This window comes from Anser brachyrhynchus (genome assembly GCF_964034855.1).
Source record: "Anser brachyrhynchus genome assembly, chromosome: 2".
Classification (NCBI taxonomy): Eukaryota; Metazoa; Chordata; class Aves; order Anseriformes; family Anatidae; genus Anser; species Anser brachyrhynchus.
In genome coordinates, this window is record NC_137695.1 from 11,432,256 (window position 1) to 11,452,677 (window position 20,422).

At 41.2% G+C, this 20,422-nt stretch overlaps 1 protein-coding gene across 5 annotated transcripts in view; it reads right to left on the bottom strand.

Annotated features, from left to right (window-relative positions):
• Nucleotides 1-20,422, bottom strand: part of DIP2C (disco interacting protein 2 homolog C) — a 317,372-nt gene that overhangs the window by 141,881 nt on the left and 155,069 nt on the right. For 3 of the 5 annotated variants that reach the window (XM_080578241.1, XM_080578242.1, XM_080578240.1), the window contains exons 2-3: nucleotides 4,259-4,330; nucleotides 1,499-1,666 (exon numbers count right to left, since the gene is read on the bottom strand). In XM_080578241.1, coding sequence (XP_080434367.1) covers nucleotides 1,499-1,666; nucleotides 4,259-4,330 — 240 coding nt within the window. The remainder of the gene's footprint in view (nucleotides 1-1,498; nucleotides 1,667-4,258; nucleotides 4,331-20,422) is intronic. The other 2 variants (XM_080578244.1, XM_080578243.1) reach the window with 1 other exon arrangement.

Sequence of the window (20,422 nt, forward strand, 5' to 3'; positions counted from 1 at the left end):
AGCCTGGCTGGAACGGTACAAATGTCCTTTGCATATGTGCAGTCTGTGCAGCATCTGGATGTGTCAGACCTATTGTGCATGCACCGCGGAGCCAACTTGCAGATGTGCAGTGGACCCAGCAAGTCCCCCATGTGTCAGGCTCACTGCGCATTTGCTGTGTAGCATATGTGACAACACACTCTCTGGGATTTTCTTGTCCAAAATAGAAACCCTAAGAGTGAACTCCCACATCACCTGATGGAGTATCAACCACACGGCTGCACATTTTCCCCTTTCGGATTAGGATTATACCGATTCCTGAAAAGTAAGTGCTCTCCCTTTCTAGTGTGATAGCATCCCAATAAGCACAACAAAAAGAACTCTGTTATACAGTTATATGTATGTGTTTTTATGTATGAATATAGCCAGTGCTTCTACTGCCTCCATTGAGCACTGAAATGGCTTTATATAATTAATTCCGTTAAAACCAAAATTCCAATTTAAATTTAATCATTTCCATTTTATGGAAAACTCAGGCGGAGGAAGATAACAATGTCAGACAGAGGGAACCTGACTTAGCGCAGCCCCACGTAAGAGGAGAAACACAAGCAACACAATCAGGTTTTGATGCAGATTTCCTCTAGAGTATAATAGCAAATTTGTTTTAAAATGAAAAGGGTATGGGTGTCTCAGAGGGGTCATCTTTTCCCAGGTTTGTCTTACCCTGACAGAACAGCAAATCCCATGGTCCTCCTAGCCATCTTACACTGTGTCTGGGCCGCCTTGTGGGAGCACGGACAAGCACACAGTGAAGAGCGCATGTGTCCACATGGCTGGCAAGAGAAAACCCACAAACTCAGGGAGTAGGAACAGACTGTCTGCCTGCCACCAGCCCCGGGACATCCCCAGAAGGCAAGATGAGTGTCTGCTGCAGGGCACAACTGCACTGGCATGGCTTGGGTCATGCCTCGCCTGTCTACGCTGTGGACATGTAGCCCTGCAGGAAGTTCTTCCACCGGTCTGCTCCAGCAGCCTGATGCCTGCTCCTAGAACTTGGTCTGCTTCTGAAGGGCCTGGACGCAAGCTGAGTTTCTGCGCTGGTCTCTACTTGAAAATAGTGTGGAATTAGGGGTGCTTAGACTTTTACAGCTTCCTCCTGATCCTGATGGGCTTGGACCTCTCCAGAGCTCTGTAAAAAGGCAGTGCCAAAAAGGGAATTAGAAACACATGCCTTCCTGTGTTTCAGCAGCTTACTGTACGGAACCTCTTCCAAAGGATCCATGGCATGGATGCTACACATTAACATGTTCATATGTTACTGAAACTGATGATTCCTTCTCCTTGTCACCCCTCTCTCAGGCAGACAACAGGCGGTTACAGCCTTCCAGATACAGCTGTCCTGCCTTGTCACGGGCAGCTCCTCGTCTACCTTATTGATGCAGGTGTCTACCAGAGGCTTCCAGATGAGGCACACTTACAGACAGGTACGGACTGGAAAAGATGCATTCGTGGTGCTCACCAAAACGAAAATAAAAGAGAGGCCGGTTTCCTGCCGTGCTGGCTGCTCTCTCTCTAGCGGCCGCTTCCCGGATGTCACAGACACCAATGTTGGCAGTGCGGAGCATTCTTCTGGCAGCTCCTTCACTGTGTTGCAGTCTACACCGTACTGCGGCAGCTCCATTCGCTGCTGTAACAAGTTGAAAAAAACTAATTAATTCACGTTTAGTTTTTTTACATTTGTTACAGCAACGAATGGAGCTGCTGCCCCCATGCAGTACAGCACACACGCACACGCACGCACAGACACTACAGGACACTCACGGAGCCAATGGGGTCAATGTTCCACTCTGCCAACATTGGCGTTAGTAATGTTAGCAAAGGTGCAGCGAGAGGACTGGGTGTCCAAACAGAGGGGAACTGCCTTTGGATTTCCTTTAGCTTCTTGAGTGCGGTCACAGAATGAAAATCCCAGCCCTTCCCCGATGCCTTCGATCCCAGCAGAAGAGCTGTGCCCATTTCCATACTGTTTGAAAATCTCTCTAAAACTTCTCTTCCTCTTTAATAGCAAGATCTAAGACCAAAGCTTGTAAGTTCTTGCAGTTCCCCATGAAAACAGATTACAAAAGAGAATCAAATGACTAATTTGGTCATCTGCGTGATTGCTCAGGTATTAACAGAGGCTTATAAAAGGCAGCCTCTGTTTTGCTATGCTAATTCTTCTTAGAGAGGATTCATCTCCCCCTTCCTGGTGAGCAGGGACCTCAAGCCATTCAGGTGAGTAAGGTCTTAGAAGGAAAATACCAAATTGCACTGTTTCAGGTTTTGTCCAGAAGGTAACACAACAAAACAAACAAAAACTACAAAGACAGCAAAGACCAAGCACAAATAGTATCAGTTTCTGGAGGAAAATACTTAAATACAGTAGAAGCTAATGTCTTTAGCCGTCAGCTAAATGACTGAGCTTGATGGATGTGCAAGAAAACAGCAGACAGTATTTCAAAATTCCTTTCCTCTCCATCCTATCATAATCTTCTTTCACTCATCCATGTCCCATATTCCCAGTGCAGGATTTCCTGGGAACTGGTAGAGGGGTAAACATTCACCTTGTTTCCTCCCATCTTTAAAATCGCGCTAGATCAGCTACATCCTCAGTCCTGACCTCTTCAGATTATTGAATGGATCCCACTATAGGACTGACTTCTGTAGATCTCTCTGGAGAGATCCTTTCCTTTACGCTGGAAAGCTTTAGTATCACACTAGAGACCTTGAAAGATAAACCTTGGAGGGTTCTCCACCTTCTCTCTTTCATCATTACATGCATGATGAATCCCCAGCAGTCTGAGACAAGGCTACAGTTCGACCAAAAGACTACGAGCTCTCTGGACAAAGTTGTATTTTCTTCTGTGAAGAAAAAAAGGTAAAACTAACTGTACAAACAAACACTGGTACCAACCACATCACTGTGTGGAGGATTACAAGGAGGTAACACTCTCCTCATAACACAGTTTATCTAAGTACGTATCATGAGAACATACTGTGAAGACTACCGTATGTCTGATAGTTTGGTCAGACCAACGAGTACCCAGAAATCTAATAATTGCATCTCCGGGATTGTAGCTTTGTTGATTTGATTAGTTTCTTTCTGTTATGGCTCACAGTGGTTAAGAAACTTCACAGTCACCCTCAAATCAGGCATTACTACTTCAGAAAAAAAGATGTGTCTGTAACACCCATCTCTTTTGTGGAATTTCCATCAGTGGAGAAGACCAAGTGAAATCCAAAGGCACCAAAATACCATTCTGCTACGGAGCTAGCTAATATATATATACCTGAAGAAGAGAAAACAGGGCAGTACCTCTACACACAGGTAGTTTAAATAGAAAACTATCAACACCATAAAGGAAGAATTTTGTAAAAGAAAAAGTGAACTAGTTCCCAGGCCTGCAATAAAAACAGGGCTCAGAGGACTGCCAAGTGCAAGTGGAGCCTCCATAAGGTCAGTGAGTCTGCACAAGAGTGTGTGGCACGCTCCAGTGGGACCGACACAAAATAGAGGCCTACAATTATACATAAAACCAAATATTCAGCTTCATGATTCTGTGCCTGTAAAGCATGAACCCTAAAGAGTTCTTTTCTTGTTTCTGATATAAACATATTGGAAATAACTTCAATGAAGCAATAAATTATTTGACATTCAATTTAATTTGAAGATTTTCCTACACTTTTTGGGCAAGTACATGCAACCCATCCCTGAATACAGAGACCAACTGTCTATAAAGGATCCGTTGCTTATTCGCAATAGGACAAGCTGAAGTGCAGGGATGTTGCTGCTCTCTCTAGTGTCTTCAAAACAGAGATCTGGGCAGGAAACTCAGAAATGGAGGAAGGCACAAAGCTATAAGGTCCTCTTCTTCCACTCTTGTGGATACATCTCTTTAGAAAGCTTTACATGGCCTAGGTCTTAATGAGCTAGGACACCACATTTTCTTCTGTAGTTTTGTGTTACTTCTAATAAACAATGCCTCTCTAACGAGCCTAGCCTGATGTTATTTTCCAGACATGACCGCCAAACCCACAGCAACGTATGTAAAAAATGTACACACACATCAAAGCGGACATATATGTATGTAAATATACATTAAATGGATGGAATAAGCTTTTTCTGCATAACAATGGCTTCGTTTCTGTCACATAAATTTCTTCAGAGCTGCAGATTTTTATTGTGGCAACTATCAGTACGCTTGACATCTTCATATATCGCAAGCACAGATAAACATACCAGGAGGTTGTGGCAGGTAGGCCCCAATTAATTTTGATCTCTTCTTTTCATATCCCTTCTGTGTGATGTCACCTGCCAAGAAAATAAAAGGAAAATCAATAAGACGTGGACAAAGTCAGAGTCTAGCTTCTTCATGGCTGCACCAACAGCTTAGCCACCACTGCACTGTTCGTCTGTCTTGACAATTATAACGAACAAATGAAAGCACAGTATGATCGTTCTACCCAGAAAAAACTCATTTACGCCAGAACCCTTCTGACAAGTAAATACCCAGCCTTGATTTATTCCAGCACTGGAGTCCAGCAGCAGAGTTTTAAAACCATTTTGATATGCTGTCACACAAGCTTTGAAAAGCTACAATGACCTTCATTAGGTTAATAAACAATGGATTATATGGAGTGCGTGGGCCCATGGTGGCTGGCAAAACACATTGCTGATTAGCATTTTTTGTCATTAATGGGATTTTCCTAATCAAGCATGTAAGGCACACAAGATTTGAAACTGCTGCTCTATCATTTCTGCAGTATAAATGTTTAGCCCACTTCTAAGCAGCAATGAGAGCAACAGAAACATAACAAAACAAATCTACCAAAGATCCACTAGAAAATGGTAGCATAAAGACTTTTGTCTGACTTGCCAACAGAACCTCTAAGAAACCTTCAAGGCAAATGTTTGAATTTCTTAATTTCTATTAATATGACCCTTTGCTGTGTTTGCAGTTTCTTCAGGTCACTTTTTTTGTATAATGTAAGGATTAAAAAATATTTTTCTGTTAACTTTTTTCTAGAAGAAAATGATGGATACTTAAATACATAGAACAAAACATATACTTTTAGTCTTACTAGAGTTCAGGAAAGGCCTGGTCATTGGCTACAGTCCTGGCTCTGGAGCTCAAGACCTGTAGCTAGCAGTTAAAATACATGTTCAAATGTAATTCAGATATCCAGATTCTTCTTTCCAAATGCATGAGTGCATGTGCACACACATATGTGTAAATATTAAATTCAATACAATCTACTCCGGATGCTAAAAAAATTAGATGGGTTTTAAAATCATGAGATTTTAAAAATAACAACATATTCCCTGCCCTTTCTGTGAGTGTATCTGTTTTTGTGAAACTTAACATGCAGTTAAAGTTACAGCACCGGACTTGTACATTTGTAAAAAGCTGAGAGCTTAGGAGGGGAGAAACCACGAAAAGAAGTGGAGCTTCGGCAGTAACGTCCAGGCAGACACAGCAATGTGTGCCTGAAACCACGAAAAGAAGTGGAGCTTCGGCAGTAACGTCCAGGCAGACACAGCAATGTGTGCCTGCTCAGGCTCCCCCATCCCAGTGTTCAACCTTCGCCTAAGGAGACCATTGCTAAGAGGACTGCATACTCATTTCCATCCCAGCCACTCTGTTCTGGATGCCAAATTAGCAAATGTATAGAGAAAGCTTTCTGTGGGTTGGCCTGAAGTCGCTAACTAAATCTAAACACCTTCAAATGGTAGCAGTTGTTCCTTGATGAAAGATCCCTTCTGGGGGATGGTTCCAACAAGCAAGAAGGAGGCAAGAGTCTCCCAGCCTCTCTGCCAGTGACCCGAGCCAACCTCTCACCCCGCATCAAAAAACAGCGTTTAAAATAACACCTACCCTGTTCGCCACCATATCTCAAACTGCTCTGCAGTAGAAGTCAGCTAAAATATCTGTGCTTTTAAATGAGGAAAGTGAGAGTGAAGCACCTCAGATGATAACTGTCCCATATTTACCCAAAGAAGAAGTGGTAGACTTGGCAAGAGGACCTATGTTTTTAAAGTTCAAACCCACTGTCTCTTTAAGCACAATTATTCCCTTCTTGAACATTTCTGGCATATGTTCTAACCAGTGAAACAAGCTCCCTCTCCATTACAGTCTTCAGCTTCTCACAAAACAGACAGTAACTATAGATACTACTTCATTAAAATGTTGTCATTAAAAATGTGTTTATTTCTACCTGAAAATTATAAAATATGAACAATTTTTTCTTTTCAGGTTTTGCTAAACAAATTACCATTCATTTCCTGTGCTCATCAATACTGAACGCTTATGTATTTCGGGCACATCTTAATTTGAATAAAAATCTGTTATTATTATTTTATGATTGCTTTTAAAGGAGCAGAGATACCCTAAGGAGAATTACAGCTCCGTTTGAGTATGTACAGGGTGGCAATGCCATTTTAAACACAAAGCTATTAACAATAGGTGCTCGACTATTGCTTAGTCTTCCACACACGTGGTAGTACATACACATGCAAATCGATAGCTTTCTATAATCGTGCGCATCATTGCCCTGGCAACCAAAGCTAAAAAAACCCGTGAAAGCAAAATACAAAATCAAGATAGAAGGAAGTCTACTGCATCGTATAGTCTGGGGCAGTACACAAAACCACTTTATCAAGATTGCGCTTTGTATTTTTTAGGTAGACTGACTTCATAATGTACACAGTAACTGATTAACCATAAAAATATTATCAATATATATATAAAACTAATGTATTTCAAAACTATCTTGAATTCACTTTGAAAGCTCTACATATATACTGAACACAGATCACCAAAAGTTAACTTAGCTTAAATTGTTCTCTTATAAATTGTTATTCACCCAGTTTTCTATACAGAGTATTAACACCCTTGGTCTACATCCTCCATTCCTTTGCAAATTTATGCAATAATTTTACCTCTATCATATGAGAAGTATTCCCCTTTTTAGTTAGGCTCACCAAGCTCACGTTCTTCCACAGTATCATATCATGAATTCAGGCTTCGTTCTTGGAGAATTTGAACGGGATTACAGGGACTAGAGTTCCTTGCCATAAGAATACAAGATGTACAATACCTTCCCATTTTTAACTAACTCTTCTTTTCTCAAAAAGCCAGTGGCCCCTCAGGACTCTGCTGCACGCTTGCAAAGTCTATCTCCAAAGAAAGAGGGCAACAGCATCTCATCCCCGATGTCTTAATATTCCTCCCATGAGCAGGCAGTACCTGTAGGTTATTTTATTTACTACAGGAACGAACTCTTCAGAGGCCTGTAGACCTCCTCATTACACCAGCACTCTCTAGCATTCTTCTCACGGCACCTTCACCTGCATTTGCGTGGCATCTCCAAGCCGTGTGGCAGTGCCCAACAGAACATTGTGGAGAGGCATGCCAGTAGTATGAGCAGGAGACGAGACTGGCAGCAGGTTGAAGGGAAAAGGCCAGGTCAGGGATGGAGGCAGGAGGAGAAGACTCCAGCGTTAAGGAAGTGCAGGGGCTGAAGGAGCATGTGGCTGCAGGGAGCTCTGGGGATGGCTCTCCCTGGGACAAGAAAACCCCTAATTTCTGGAAATTTAGCAGCTGCCTTCAGCCCTCTGCTCTGCCTGCCTCCTTCCTTGGCTCTCGCCTCCCTTCAGGCCCTGTCTCAGCTCCCGAGTCCCCTGCCCTGCTCTGCTTCTTCTCAGCTCCATCCCACGGCCTGTCCCCGGGCCCTCTCCCCTCCTCGCTCCCTTCCTCCCAGGCTGCGTTCACCTCAGTGCACCCAAGGCCTTCGGCCGCCTGTTCACATCAGCATTTTCCAGGTTCTTCCTCAGGACATGCTGCTCTCCTCCTCCTCACCTGCACTGGTGATCTGTCAGGTTTCTGCCATAGGAGGGGCACAGACCCTGGGGCAGGAGCCGGAGAGGAGCACAAGCCTGGGAGGAAGCTGCTGGGGCAGGCCTGAGCTCCTCACCGGTAACCGGGTAGTACATTTTAACCTGGATTTTTTTTCCCCATCCGTATTTCAAACTGACTGCCAGGGACTACTGAACAACGAGCATGCAGCACACCGACCCCAATCCACAGAACGAGTTCATTTGTTATTTCAAATCTTCCAGAGTCTTTTCAGGCACAATGGGAGAAAACGCCAGCTCTGAAATGCAAGGGGCAGCACAAACGGAAGGCCAGCCAGCCCGCCAAGGAAGAAGATTGCCCGGTCGAGCTGAATACAGGACCAAGGCTTTGTCACTCCATAATCCTATTCCCACCTCTTTATTTGTGGTTTGTGCCTCGGCACAAATTGCAGATGGCAAAGCTCTTTTACACGGGCACTCACTGATAACAAGTATTTTGTAGCTATATTTAGCAAAGCTGCGCTCTATTGTAAGTTCACTCGACTATGCTCCCCACAATGGTTACTGTTTGCGTGATACTCTCCATTTTCTTGGAAAATTTACGATATTTACTCTTTCCTTCAACAGTGTTAGATTTCTGCCCTTTACAAAGATGACCAGGCACAGCTGGGGGAGGCGGGTAGAGGACGGTAAGGACCGCACACCGTCATCACCAGCGAGGAAGGAGCTTCAGGCAGCACAGAGATACTCAGGGTATTCCACACTGCACGAGGCATTCTCAGGAGTAAGATGTGCATGTAAACGTTGAAGTTTCTCCCATTATCCTGTCCCCCCCGCGGCTCCTCAATGAGACAGCTGCCCCTGTTTACACTGCATGTCCTAGACTACAGACTGGTCATGGAGTTACAGCTTAAATGAAAATAATTAAAACGTGCACTTTAGGTAATGGGCAAAATATTGACTTTTTAATATTTGCTGGGGGAGCAAACATTTCATTAAACACGAAAATACTTCCACGAGAAAATATCTATATATTAACATCCTTCTTTAAAGTTTTTTAATGTTAAAAGCTGACAGCAGCTAGAAACACTCTCAACATCGACAAATAAGATGCTACAATACTTCCAAGAAAGTAGACTGCCTAAAGTAAATAGCATAGATATATACTACTAGATATAGTATGAAAGTTTCCTTTTCAACTGAAATGTTTATTAGTTGATCTGTTGTCACTTCCTGAGCACAAACATGTCCAGTCTTGATGGACTGTTACCAGGATATACAAAGTAAATTTATTCAAGCAAAAGATAATTGCATTATGCAGAAGGAAAAAGAAAATAATAATAATAATAATAATAATAATAATAATAATAATAATAATAATAACAACCTAAACCTTTCCTTTTTCCAGAAAGTTGCAAGTACTTATTACCATTCTCAGTCTTTTTGGACACAGCACAGGTGAAAAGCAAATGATAATAACAGGAACCACAATCACCTTGTTATTGCAGTGAACACTCAATTTAATGTTCAGTGATCTCAAAGCCTGACTGATGCTGACGGTTTCCACTACACACGCATGTTTTGAAATGAAATTTCAGACTGGGACTTTGAATTACTTTTAGGCACTTATGAAAAATCTGCCACAGGAAATAATGCAATCAATAATGCCTCTCCAATACACCGACTGAAACAGGTCGTTGGTGAGCGCCTTTCCTGAGCCCGTGATTTTCTGCCCTCTAAAGATTCAATTTTCTGTAAGACTTGTTTATTGCTGATGACTCAAGTTCAGTGTCAGCATCTTGGCAAGAGGGATTTGAATGAAACAAAGCTCCTCATAAAGAGAACTGTGACTCATTTACTTCTCCCACTCATGATGCAGTCTCCCTGTCTGGTCTCCCAAAAATATGCCCAGAGACAAAGGATTTCATTTTGGACGGTGGAAGTATAGAGATATAAAAACTGCACAAATCTATTTCATGCAACTTGTACATGAACACAAAAACACGTACGTCAGAAGCTGTTTTCTTCTCCAATATCTTTTTTAAAAGATGCTCAACCTCACTCACAGCTTAAAAAACCAATCAGAATTATGGGGAAAAAAACATCAGTCTATAGCACTGGTCAGGTAAATTAATGGCATTTGCATGTTTTCATTGCAAGCAGTACCATAAATTACACTCCTGCTCAAATGTCTTTAAGGGGAATACACTATAGCTTAAAGGTTTCAATGATAATTTCACCCACATATAGCTGAATTCTCTCTTTCCCCAAGGATACATTTTGTTCCTGTACGTTGCAAGCAAAGCAGAAAATGGCTGAATTTCAATGACAGCTAAGGAAGGGTGTCTCGTGTACTTTATAGCTTATGTTTTCTGATGTGGCTTCTAATTCAGGAAAAAATGTTTAAACAGGTTTCTCCATTAACAGACACAATAAACTATATGAGCACCGTGAAAATAACACAGAAACAAGGTATTTTCAATTTCAAAAGTATTCCTGTTCAAAATAAGTACTTTCTTCCCATTCTGTGGATATAGGAATTAAATATCTGCCATATAATCTATCCGGTCTTAGTTTTAATTTGAATTTGACATAATTAAACAAGCAAGGCAGTAGTAAATCATTTTACGCAGAACATATTTTTTTTTAGTATGTCCACCTTGAATCCCCAAAGATCCCTTAATCACCTTCCCCACTTACTTTCTGGTCTCAAAGTCTTCAGCACATTTTTCCAATACCCAAAATACGCCTGGACTTCAGAAGAAAGAAAAAACCACCACCGCCACCAACAAAAAAAGCTCCAAAAAGAACCCCTAAAAACCCAGTTCAATCCAACGAAAACAACCCCGCTGGATTTTTTTCACTCCAACCCTCTGCTCTTCTGCCAACCCGGCCGCAAGCAGAGATTGCCAGCGGCATGGCGCACCGCCAGCGACCTGGAGGCCTCGCTGGAGACCCCGTCTCTTCGGAGGCCACAAGTGTGTGGTCCCCAGCCTCCGCCGAGCTCCCCAAGAATGGCATATTTGTGCAGCGCGACTTTTATGGCCTGGATTATTGTAAAGTAAACAGAGACCGGTCTAACAGTGAAGGTTTCCATTCTCAGTGTCAGAGTTTATTTCATTATTTAAAGCTTTAACGAACACTTTATATAATGAAAGCAATCCTTGCCATTTTTGGAATTTTATGGCTGTTGGGACCCTTCATAATGTTGTTTTCCTTCCTTTATTGCTTTATAAGGCTTATAGGGCACCCTTGAAGTGTATATCCTTTTTGCAGCTGCTGGAAGCTCATCTTTCATCTCTCCACTCGCTTTCCTGTTGCCTATGAGGCACTTGCCTGTTCTAGTTATTCTCCCTGCCTCTAACGCAAACCTTGCAGAGTCAGATCTCGCTGAAGATGAAAATAAAATACAGTTCGGAAAAGTACGCCTAAGGAAACATTCCTGATAAATGTTATTTAATAGACAGGCTTTGTATTTCAAGTTAGAAATGTTCCCCGAAGAAAGATAATTACAGCAGTAATTCCACTTATTGTTATTTAGAATTTACAGTTCAGAGAGAATCAGCCATTTCCATACCGAGTGTGCAGCACTGTGCTGCCTACTTCACAGATCTCTGTCCTGATTCTTTCCCAGCCCTGAAAACGTCTTGGGGAAAAAAAATACACAGGAGGAGGAGGAGAAGGAGGAATACTAAAGGAGGAACACATAATAGCTATACGAAAAAAATAGCAAATACATTATCTGAACCAGTCTGCAGGTATACTTCCTCCTCTGTTCAGATGAATACAGCCAGGCTTTCCAAAAGGGAAAACCTGCAATATCTGAGTAAAATTTATTAATAAGTAAATTTCTTTTTTTGCTACATCTCTAGGAAGCAGCCTATGAAAGTAACCCTCCTGGTTAGGACCTTGTATTTTTAACTATTTATTTTTTCACTACTTTGACCATTCTTAAGCTTAACCAAAAAGTCCAAATGGATTTATCTTTGGAAGAGAGTGCAAATCTTTCAAAAAGCAACAGATTTCTAAACCTGTCATCCACAAATTTGCTTCCAGTATTTTAATGCAACAAAGTATGACTTCTGAATAAGCTGGGAAAAAAAAATATATATATATATATTACCTGATATATTACAACTTTCTCCTTTCTGATTTGGGTTCACCATATAGCTTTTGCATTTGAGATTAGTTACGCTAATCAATAATAAAAGTGTTTCAGCACTAATAAAAATCACTTTATTTTTTCCTACTGAGGGTTAAAGACATTATGCTGATTTAAAAATAGGTATTTACAGCAGTTGTACTATTGTATTAGTATGCCAAAATGTCCAAATCTCTTCCCACAGTTTTTGTAATTTTAGAACCTCTTCTAGGCAAAAAAAAACCCTTCATGCAAACACAAATTTCCACGTACTTTGACAGCTGGACGCAAATGCAGAAATGCACAGATTTCTTAACTACCACTGGGAAACTGAAGTAGGAACACTCCTTTTCAAACTATTAGAAGACCGCTAATGGTTGTGGAAGAAAATTGAGGAGTTGTAAGTAGTTGTGAGCAGGGACTTGAATTACCATAACGAGTGACCATAACAGCTTGAAAAACACATCACTGGGGAGATCATCAAACTCAATAGTCTGGTCTACTATTTCAGCACACCATGTTTTGTTTTATGACACAACGTGATTTTGAAGAATTAAAAGAAACTATCATTTATAAAGCAAAAACAAATGTTTTCCATTTCAATATTCACTTTTTCTTTTTTCTGTTGAAAAGCTCCAAAAGCCCAAGTGTAATAATGTGAACCATGTTATATGGTGTTCTAGAAAACCTCCCTAGATCTACAAGGTCCAGCTAGCAACTCACCTAATAACCTAATCCACACCCATTTTACCTCAATTCCAACTATTATGTTATGTTATGTTGTTTTGCCAGTCAACAGTAACTCAATTTTTTTTTTCAAGTTTCCGAGCAAGAGTAGACCAACTTTGATTTCTTTGAAAAAAATAAAAAATAAAAAAAAAGTGAAGTACAGAAACACATTAATTTTCAAAGAATAAAAAAACCTGAGAGACCTCCTCAGACACTCAATCCAACATCCTGCTATGCAAGAACAGCAGAGATCAAAGTCAGCAGCCTTGCTCTTAGTGGAGAGCATCTAGTAACAACATTAAACAGTCACTTACATCTTCTCTTTTGGTCTCAGCAGATTTTTAACTACTCTGGGCAAAACAAAACTGCCTTATTTAGAGATTTAAGTCCCCTCCTGAGTGCCATCTGAGACACAGTTATCTAAGGATTTACTTAAAGGGTGAGATGTTGGTTCAAATCTCCTCTGGAGGAGGAAGCAAGTTTAGTTTTATGTGCTTTAACATCTAGAATAATAAATAAAGGCATTTGCTTCAGTGCTATTTTGTGAGACAGGCTGGAGACGGTCCAAAGTATAGAGTAAGTCATCTAAATTTCCCCAAACCACACTTCTTTCTGAAGTATTTCTTCTTGGCTTATGTTCTTGCTAAGATGTCTGTGATGGACCTTAATGTTATTTTACTTGGGAACATGGGTTTCACTAAGCAGCAGAGCACTTACAACTTAGATGGTGCAGGAATTAACATTCGGGTGCATGTTCTAGATCTAATCAATATTTTCTAGACCCACATCCCACAGTCCAAAGAACCCAGGACAGTTATAAATTTGTGTTACTCTTCTACCTCTCATGCAGTTGAGAAGTAATTCAGATATTACTGCTAGACAAAGAAAATGCCACTCTCAGAAATTTCTGAACTGTAGAAATGCAGCACATGCATATTTATGCTCACTTTTCTGGGCAATTAGTTTATAATTTTGTTCCTCAGAACTTCACTTTAGCACAGCATTAGACACTATCTCTGAAGCAGATCGCCTGAATTATTACTTCTGTCCCAGTGCCGGTCAGTGACAGACTGCTGGCAGGGGAGGCAGAACAGGGAGGCTGCAGGAGGAATACATGGGGTAACATCAAAGCAACGCCTTCACTGAAGAAGCATCGTGGAGGGATGGGTTATTCATAAACCTCTTTGCTCACTTTCACTTGAGGAAATGCTGACCTCCCATTTTACTAACCTGATCCTTCAGAAGGTCTTAAAAGGTGTCAGACAGGCACAGGGAAACTTCTGGGACACTTAGTCCAGTCCCCTGTATTGCAGGAGAGCATGTCAAACCCTCTCATAGAATAATTTAGCTCCAACTTTTTCTTCCAGCCTGTTATAGCACCTCCTTTACCTTTTTTTTTTTTTTTTTTGCGGGGGGGTGTTATAATTCATTCAGATAGGTCTGTAAGAATTATCTGACTATCTTTCCCATCGATTTGAGTGCAAGTAGCTTTTGCACCTCTAGTTTACAGAAATTTCCAGGCACTTCTACAAGCCAGATGATGATCTTTTGAAACTGCAAACCCCAACTATAGCTCTACTTCAATTGTTTGACTATTATATTAAAATAATCAGGTAAAATGAGATCATTTTTTACAGCCATGAGTTCTTCATGACTTGCCAAAAGTTTAAAAATAGTTGCATGTTCTGTTCAGTCAATAGGTGGTGATGAAGGCTGCTGATGACCATATCAAAAAATATCTTTTACTACCCTAATTAAAAACCATTGTTCTCCAAACTGTTTCCAAAAGTTAAAGGCTTCCATAAATGTACACCTCCTGGAATTATTTATTTTTCTACTAATCTGATATCACAGAATCACAGAATGGTTGAGGTTGGAAGGGACCTCTGGAGACCCGACCTCCTGAGGGCTAGCCTTGGCAGTGAAGACTGAAGCAAAGAAGGCATTCAGTATCTCTGTCTTCTCTTCATTCTCTTTTGCCAGGGTCCCTGACCTCTTCAGTAGCGGGTACCCATTTTCCTTAGTTTTCCTTTTGTTATTTGAAGAAGCCCTTCTTGTTACCCTCAACATCCCTAGCCAAATGTAATTCCAAATGGGCCTTGGCTTTCCTTTTCACATTTCTGCATACTCTGACAATGTCCCATTCATTCCAAGTGGCCTGTCCCTGCTTCCACCTCCTGTACACCTCCTGCTTAAGTTTAAATTTTGTCAGGAGTTTCTTGTTCATCCATGCAGGTCCCCTGTCCCCTTTGCTCAATTTCTTGCCCATAGGGATGCACCGTTCCTGGGCCTGGAGGGATTGATCCTTGAATATTAATGAGATCCCTTGGACATCCCTTCCTTTTAGGGCCCATTCCCATGAGATTCTTCAAAGAAGGTCCCTAAGAGGCCAAAGTTAACTCTCCTGAAGTCCAGGGTAGCAATCTTATTGCCCTGCTTCCTTCTCACAGGACACTGAAGTCCACAATCTCATGGTCACTGTAGTCAAGGCTGCCCACAACCTTCGCATCTCCAGTCAGTCCTTCTTTGTCAGAACAAGGTCCAGCAGGACACCTCTCCTTGCTGGCTCCTCCACTACCTGTGTCAGAAAGTTATCTTCCATGCTTTCCAGGATTGTTTGTGCCTTGCTATGTTGTTCCTCCAGCAGCCTTCAGGGTGGCTGAAGCCCCCCAGGAGAACCAGGGCCTGGGACTGTGAGACTACTTCCAGCTGTCTATAAAAGACCTCATCTACTTCCTTCTGATCAGGTGGCCTGCAGCAAGCACCCACAACAGTGTCACCCTTGTGAGTCTGCCCTTTAAACCTTACCCGTAAGCTCTCAACCCACTCATCGCCCTCCCTGAGGCAGAGCTCCAGACATTCCAGGTGTCCTCACACAAAGGGCAACTCCGACACTTCATCCTTCGGGCCTGCCTTTCCTAAAAAGCATGTAGCTATTCATGACAACATCCCAGCCATGTCAGTTATCCCACCACGTCTCTGTAATTGCAATGAGATCAAAGCCCTGTGACTGCACACACATCTCTGTTTCTTCCTGTTTCTTCCCCATGCTCCGTGCACTGGTGTACAGGCACTCCACAGAGGTATTTGAACATGAGGAAACTAAATATTCACTGTAAATAATCTGCAATTCAAAGCAAACAGATTTTTATTTCAGATCTTGACCCATATCTGGGCCTCAGCGGTAAGGGGGATGTATGTGGAATGAATTAGAATAGAATAGATCTATCTCCAATTATAAATATTAGAATTTACCTGTCCTGGTAATGTAGAGTAAATTACTTTTGTCTGTGGTCTTAAGAAATCAAAACAATTAATCCTTGTTTTACAACCTACAAATGCAATTTAGGCTGAAATTTTAAAATACATTTTGTTGACTGTTTATTTGGTACAGCAGCCTGATATGATAAAATGAAGAGCTAGTTAAAGGCATCTGCAATACTGGGACTGCACTAGGTGTTAATAAGGTACCCAGATCACTTCATATTTTCTGTGTAAAAAGTTACACTTGAAAGCTGTTGCATGAATTGAACCCAAGTAATAAAATTCCACTTTTAAAAGAAATAACCTGAAATGTATTCGTGCCATTTTCCCACTGCGTTCCAAAAGGACCTCAAACAGCAAGATGAATTAAGCACACATCATCTGGTTACTCAACTCACTTCCAAGTGTGTTACTAAAGGAACAGAAAAGCCTAAAAGCAGCTCACTGTTCTCCTGGTATGTGGGCAAAGTGTTTATGAAGTACTGAAAATATGCATCCGTTGACTTGAGGACTTCTATTACCAAAAGGCTGACTCAGATCCTACTCTCTTAAGCCGGCAAAACAACTCAAAAGGAAAAACAGTCGCACACCTTCAATTACCTCAAGACACAATCAATGCGCCTGTTCTCTGCAGCTTTCACAATATTTGACAATTCCATTTTTTGCCTGCTGTAGCACCTCTGAAGGCTCCTAAAGGTCTGTAACATTTTGATAGACCTGATGTGACAGCTCATACTGCTGTTAGCACGCAGCAGCTGTTCTCATAGCCGGCATTACCCTCTAGTGACGGGGAAATACGGCACTTGGAGATCTGCAAGTTTCTGCTAGGTTTGATGCACACACTTCTATACAGTTTGGAAATCAGATTGCTGTACTCTAATCTTTCTTTTTAGAGATACTTTTTTTTTTTTTGATAAATTTCCAATTTACAACTACTCTTGATCAGGATAAAGAAATTAGCTGTGGTAAACCGGATGTGGAAGCATTGTCTTTTCTTCATGAACTCTGAGTTCATTATTAATTTCACATGTTAATGAGGTTAGTCTGTGATTTCTGTAGCCTATTACCTCAGATTTCAAAAATAATAAATTTTATAAAAAACAAAGAAACTGCGACTTTTACATCCTTGTTACATTCTCTCATGCAAATGCAGATCTATTCAAAAGGAAGCCGGAATTAAATCATAGCTATACTTTAAATAAAAGTAAGCAAACTTTTATTAGAAGCCAAAACTAGCAATGCCTTTATAACAGGCAGATGTTAGCAAATGTCATTTCCCACGTTGATAAAGTTCAGCACTTGGTTTTGGCTTTCACTGCAAGCCAAAAAGCTGGTGGTTTGAAGTGGAAGTTTTGGAGAAAGACTGTGAAGAGATGTTTAGATCAATATATCAAAACAGATACCGCTCTGCTCTGCTTTTCAATTGTCATGAGCTGACAGGTTGCTAATTATTAGCACAAATGTTTCTTAATTCACTGTTTTGCACATATTCCTATTGTGGCTTACCTAATGTTATGACTCAGCAGGTAGAACAGCAAACATGCCAGCCTGACGATCAAAGGAATACCAATAATGTCCCTCACAGAAGCGATCAGCCCACTTATTTTTATAGTTAACCCCGCTTTATACTTTACAAGTGCCCATAAGGACTACTTAACCCGTGGAAAAGCAACGACAGATGTCATTCATATTTTGTTGTCAGGTCCCAGCTGGGAAGTGGACTAGCAGAGCGCATGAAGGTGGGCATGCTTTAGAAATCAAGAATGCCACAATTAAGGTAAGATTCACAGGATATGCCCAAAACACTGACCTTCTGGCATAATTCAGCTAGCAGGTACTTGTAGATCGTTATGGACAGAAATGCACGTGACCTGCATGCCCACATCAGTCATCAGCTTCCAAACCTTTACATGGAAATTAAAGATCCTCAGTCCTGCAACTGTGCCTTCAAGCACCCGTTTGGCAGCTCCCAGCAGGCGTGGACAATTGTCCAGCTTAAACTCGACAAAGCTGAAGGTGAAGTATCAGCTGAAGTGGTGCTTTTGCTAGCTGACCTACACAGCCAGACCCGTACATCCACAGACCTTTTCTCACCCTAAGTCCACACCAGCAAAGAAATACGCCCACTCACATCAGCTGGTGCCAAGGTAATGTTTACAAATAACTCAATAATCCTGAGGTAATATGCACAAATCATGCTTTTATTTAGTTCTGCATCGTTCTTATTCATCCTTGATTTATCCTTTCCTCAACTCTCCTTCCCAGTGGGCTCTGATTGCTGTAAGTCTGTGTCTGAATCACATTTTCAGGGATTTTCATTCTTTTCTTCTTCGCAAACCACCAGCTTCAAGCCAAGGGCGGCCTCACAGGCCACACTCAGAACTGATGACTCTGCAACTGCATAGCAAAGGTCTTTAATCACCCCTTTGCTTTTTAGTACTCATAAGGCTTATCATCTATTTTAATTTACCCTGATTAATCATCTGCAATCCCAGATATTGCTCATCCTAACATCTTCATTGCTATCCCTCTAAAGCCTTCTACACGTGAAGCTCACATCAAACCTCGTAGCTGCTCCACTATAACACAAAGTCTGGGATATTTCACTGGCTGGCCCCCATAGAAATGCCTCACAGTTTTCATCTGACTTCAGAACTACTGTATATTTTACTTGTGAGATGGTAAATTTATGGTTTCTTATCACGTTAGTACCACAAAGCCTGACTCCCTGTCTGAACTTCTCAGTTCTCACTACAACCTTCATTTTTATAATTCAAACACGGACAGAACAACAAGAATCAGATGCTTTCGCTCAGTAACAAAGAGGTGATTCCCACGCTATTTATATAATTCAAGTACTGAAAGGCATCTGAAAACCTTTACATGTCAGACGGGAAGATGCAGCATCTTTGCGCATTCCAGAACAGAAATAATGGCTTTTACCACTTCTCCAATAATGTCACGCTTTGGACAGCTGAAGAGGTAGTTATTAATTTTTATGACTGTTTGCAGGACTGGAGAAGAATGTAAGAAACACGGTAACTGTCACACTGGATCCCGGCCAATGTTCTTTCACTTCTTTCAGCACTTAGGGTGCTTGTTAGAGGACAGAGTAAGGTAAAAAGTTTGAAGTGGGAAATGTAAATAATCTGCCCTCATAGTGTCACTTGATCAAAAGCTGTTGGAGGCTCACCTAAGCCCAGGAGCACATTACAAAAACTTTTCAGCAGTAACTGCTACAGTTCAGAGTGCCTTTTGCTGCCCAAATTAAACTGGAATCCCATTTTGAATCTTGCCAAAGTCTTGGCTGAAGTCATGGCCTCAACAACTTTCTGCGAAGAATTAATTCCACAATGTAATTACACTCTGTGGATTTGCCAACTTTTAAGTTAATTAAATATCCCCTTACCCTCTACCATGAAAAGTTCATGACATACCTTCTCTGCAGCGTTCATTATTTGACACACTTTGGCCAATTCCTCCTCATTTGGCTCCTTACAAGGTCATTAATTCCAGACTTTCAACACTCTCTAGATAAAGATTTTTTCCATGCCATTCACCGCTCTCACCCTGTTATCCAAGTGATAGCCTTGTTCTCCAGAGGTGAGGGTGAGGGGGTGAGTATGCTTGTGCCCAGCACGGTGGTCCCAGCCCTGGCTCCTCCAGTGCTCCCCATCCCCAACATCTCCCACCAGCCAGACCTGCACCAAGCCACTCACTTCACCAAACTATCAGCACTCATGTTCAGGTCTCTCTTCTCACCTGCCTGCTTCCACCTAAAAAAAAACCTAAATGCAAACCTTTTTCCTAGAGTGAGTTTTCACAGCATATTAAAAACTCCAGAAAGCACAGATTAATAATAGTTAGCTGAGAAAACCTGACAGATCTGATTTTATACTAAGGTTAAGACTCAGGTGATCCAAGCCCATAAGTTTAAAAGAAAAAAAAATACAATTATTCATCCTGACACACAGATTTCACACAGAACATGTTCTGAGTGCTTCACACACCAGCATAAACACAAAACTTCTCTGTATATTTATAATACATTATTTAATTCTGTATTATATATATTTCTTTATTAATAAAAGCTTTCCTTATGGCGCTTTTGATTTTAGCAGGATCAATATTATATCATCATTAGGATTTTTTTTCTTTTTTTCTTTTTTTTTTTCTTCTTTATACTACCCCCTCTGTTTTCCTTGGCAGCCTAGTTCTGACTTTCAAGAGCCCTGATGTAAAACCACTTTTTCTTTAGGATGGCACATCTTCTTTGGACCTTTTCAAACATTCTGTAATCCCAAAGCACTCTGTATTGGAGCAGAGTGGCTTGAACACCCATTTCAGTCTAAACCTATCTTTTATGAAGAGTATAAACAGAAGAAAGAATAAGAGGATTGAAGAGCTTGTGAAGA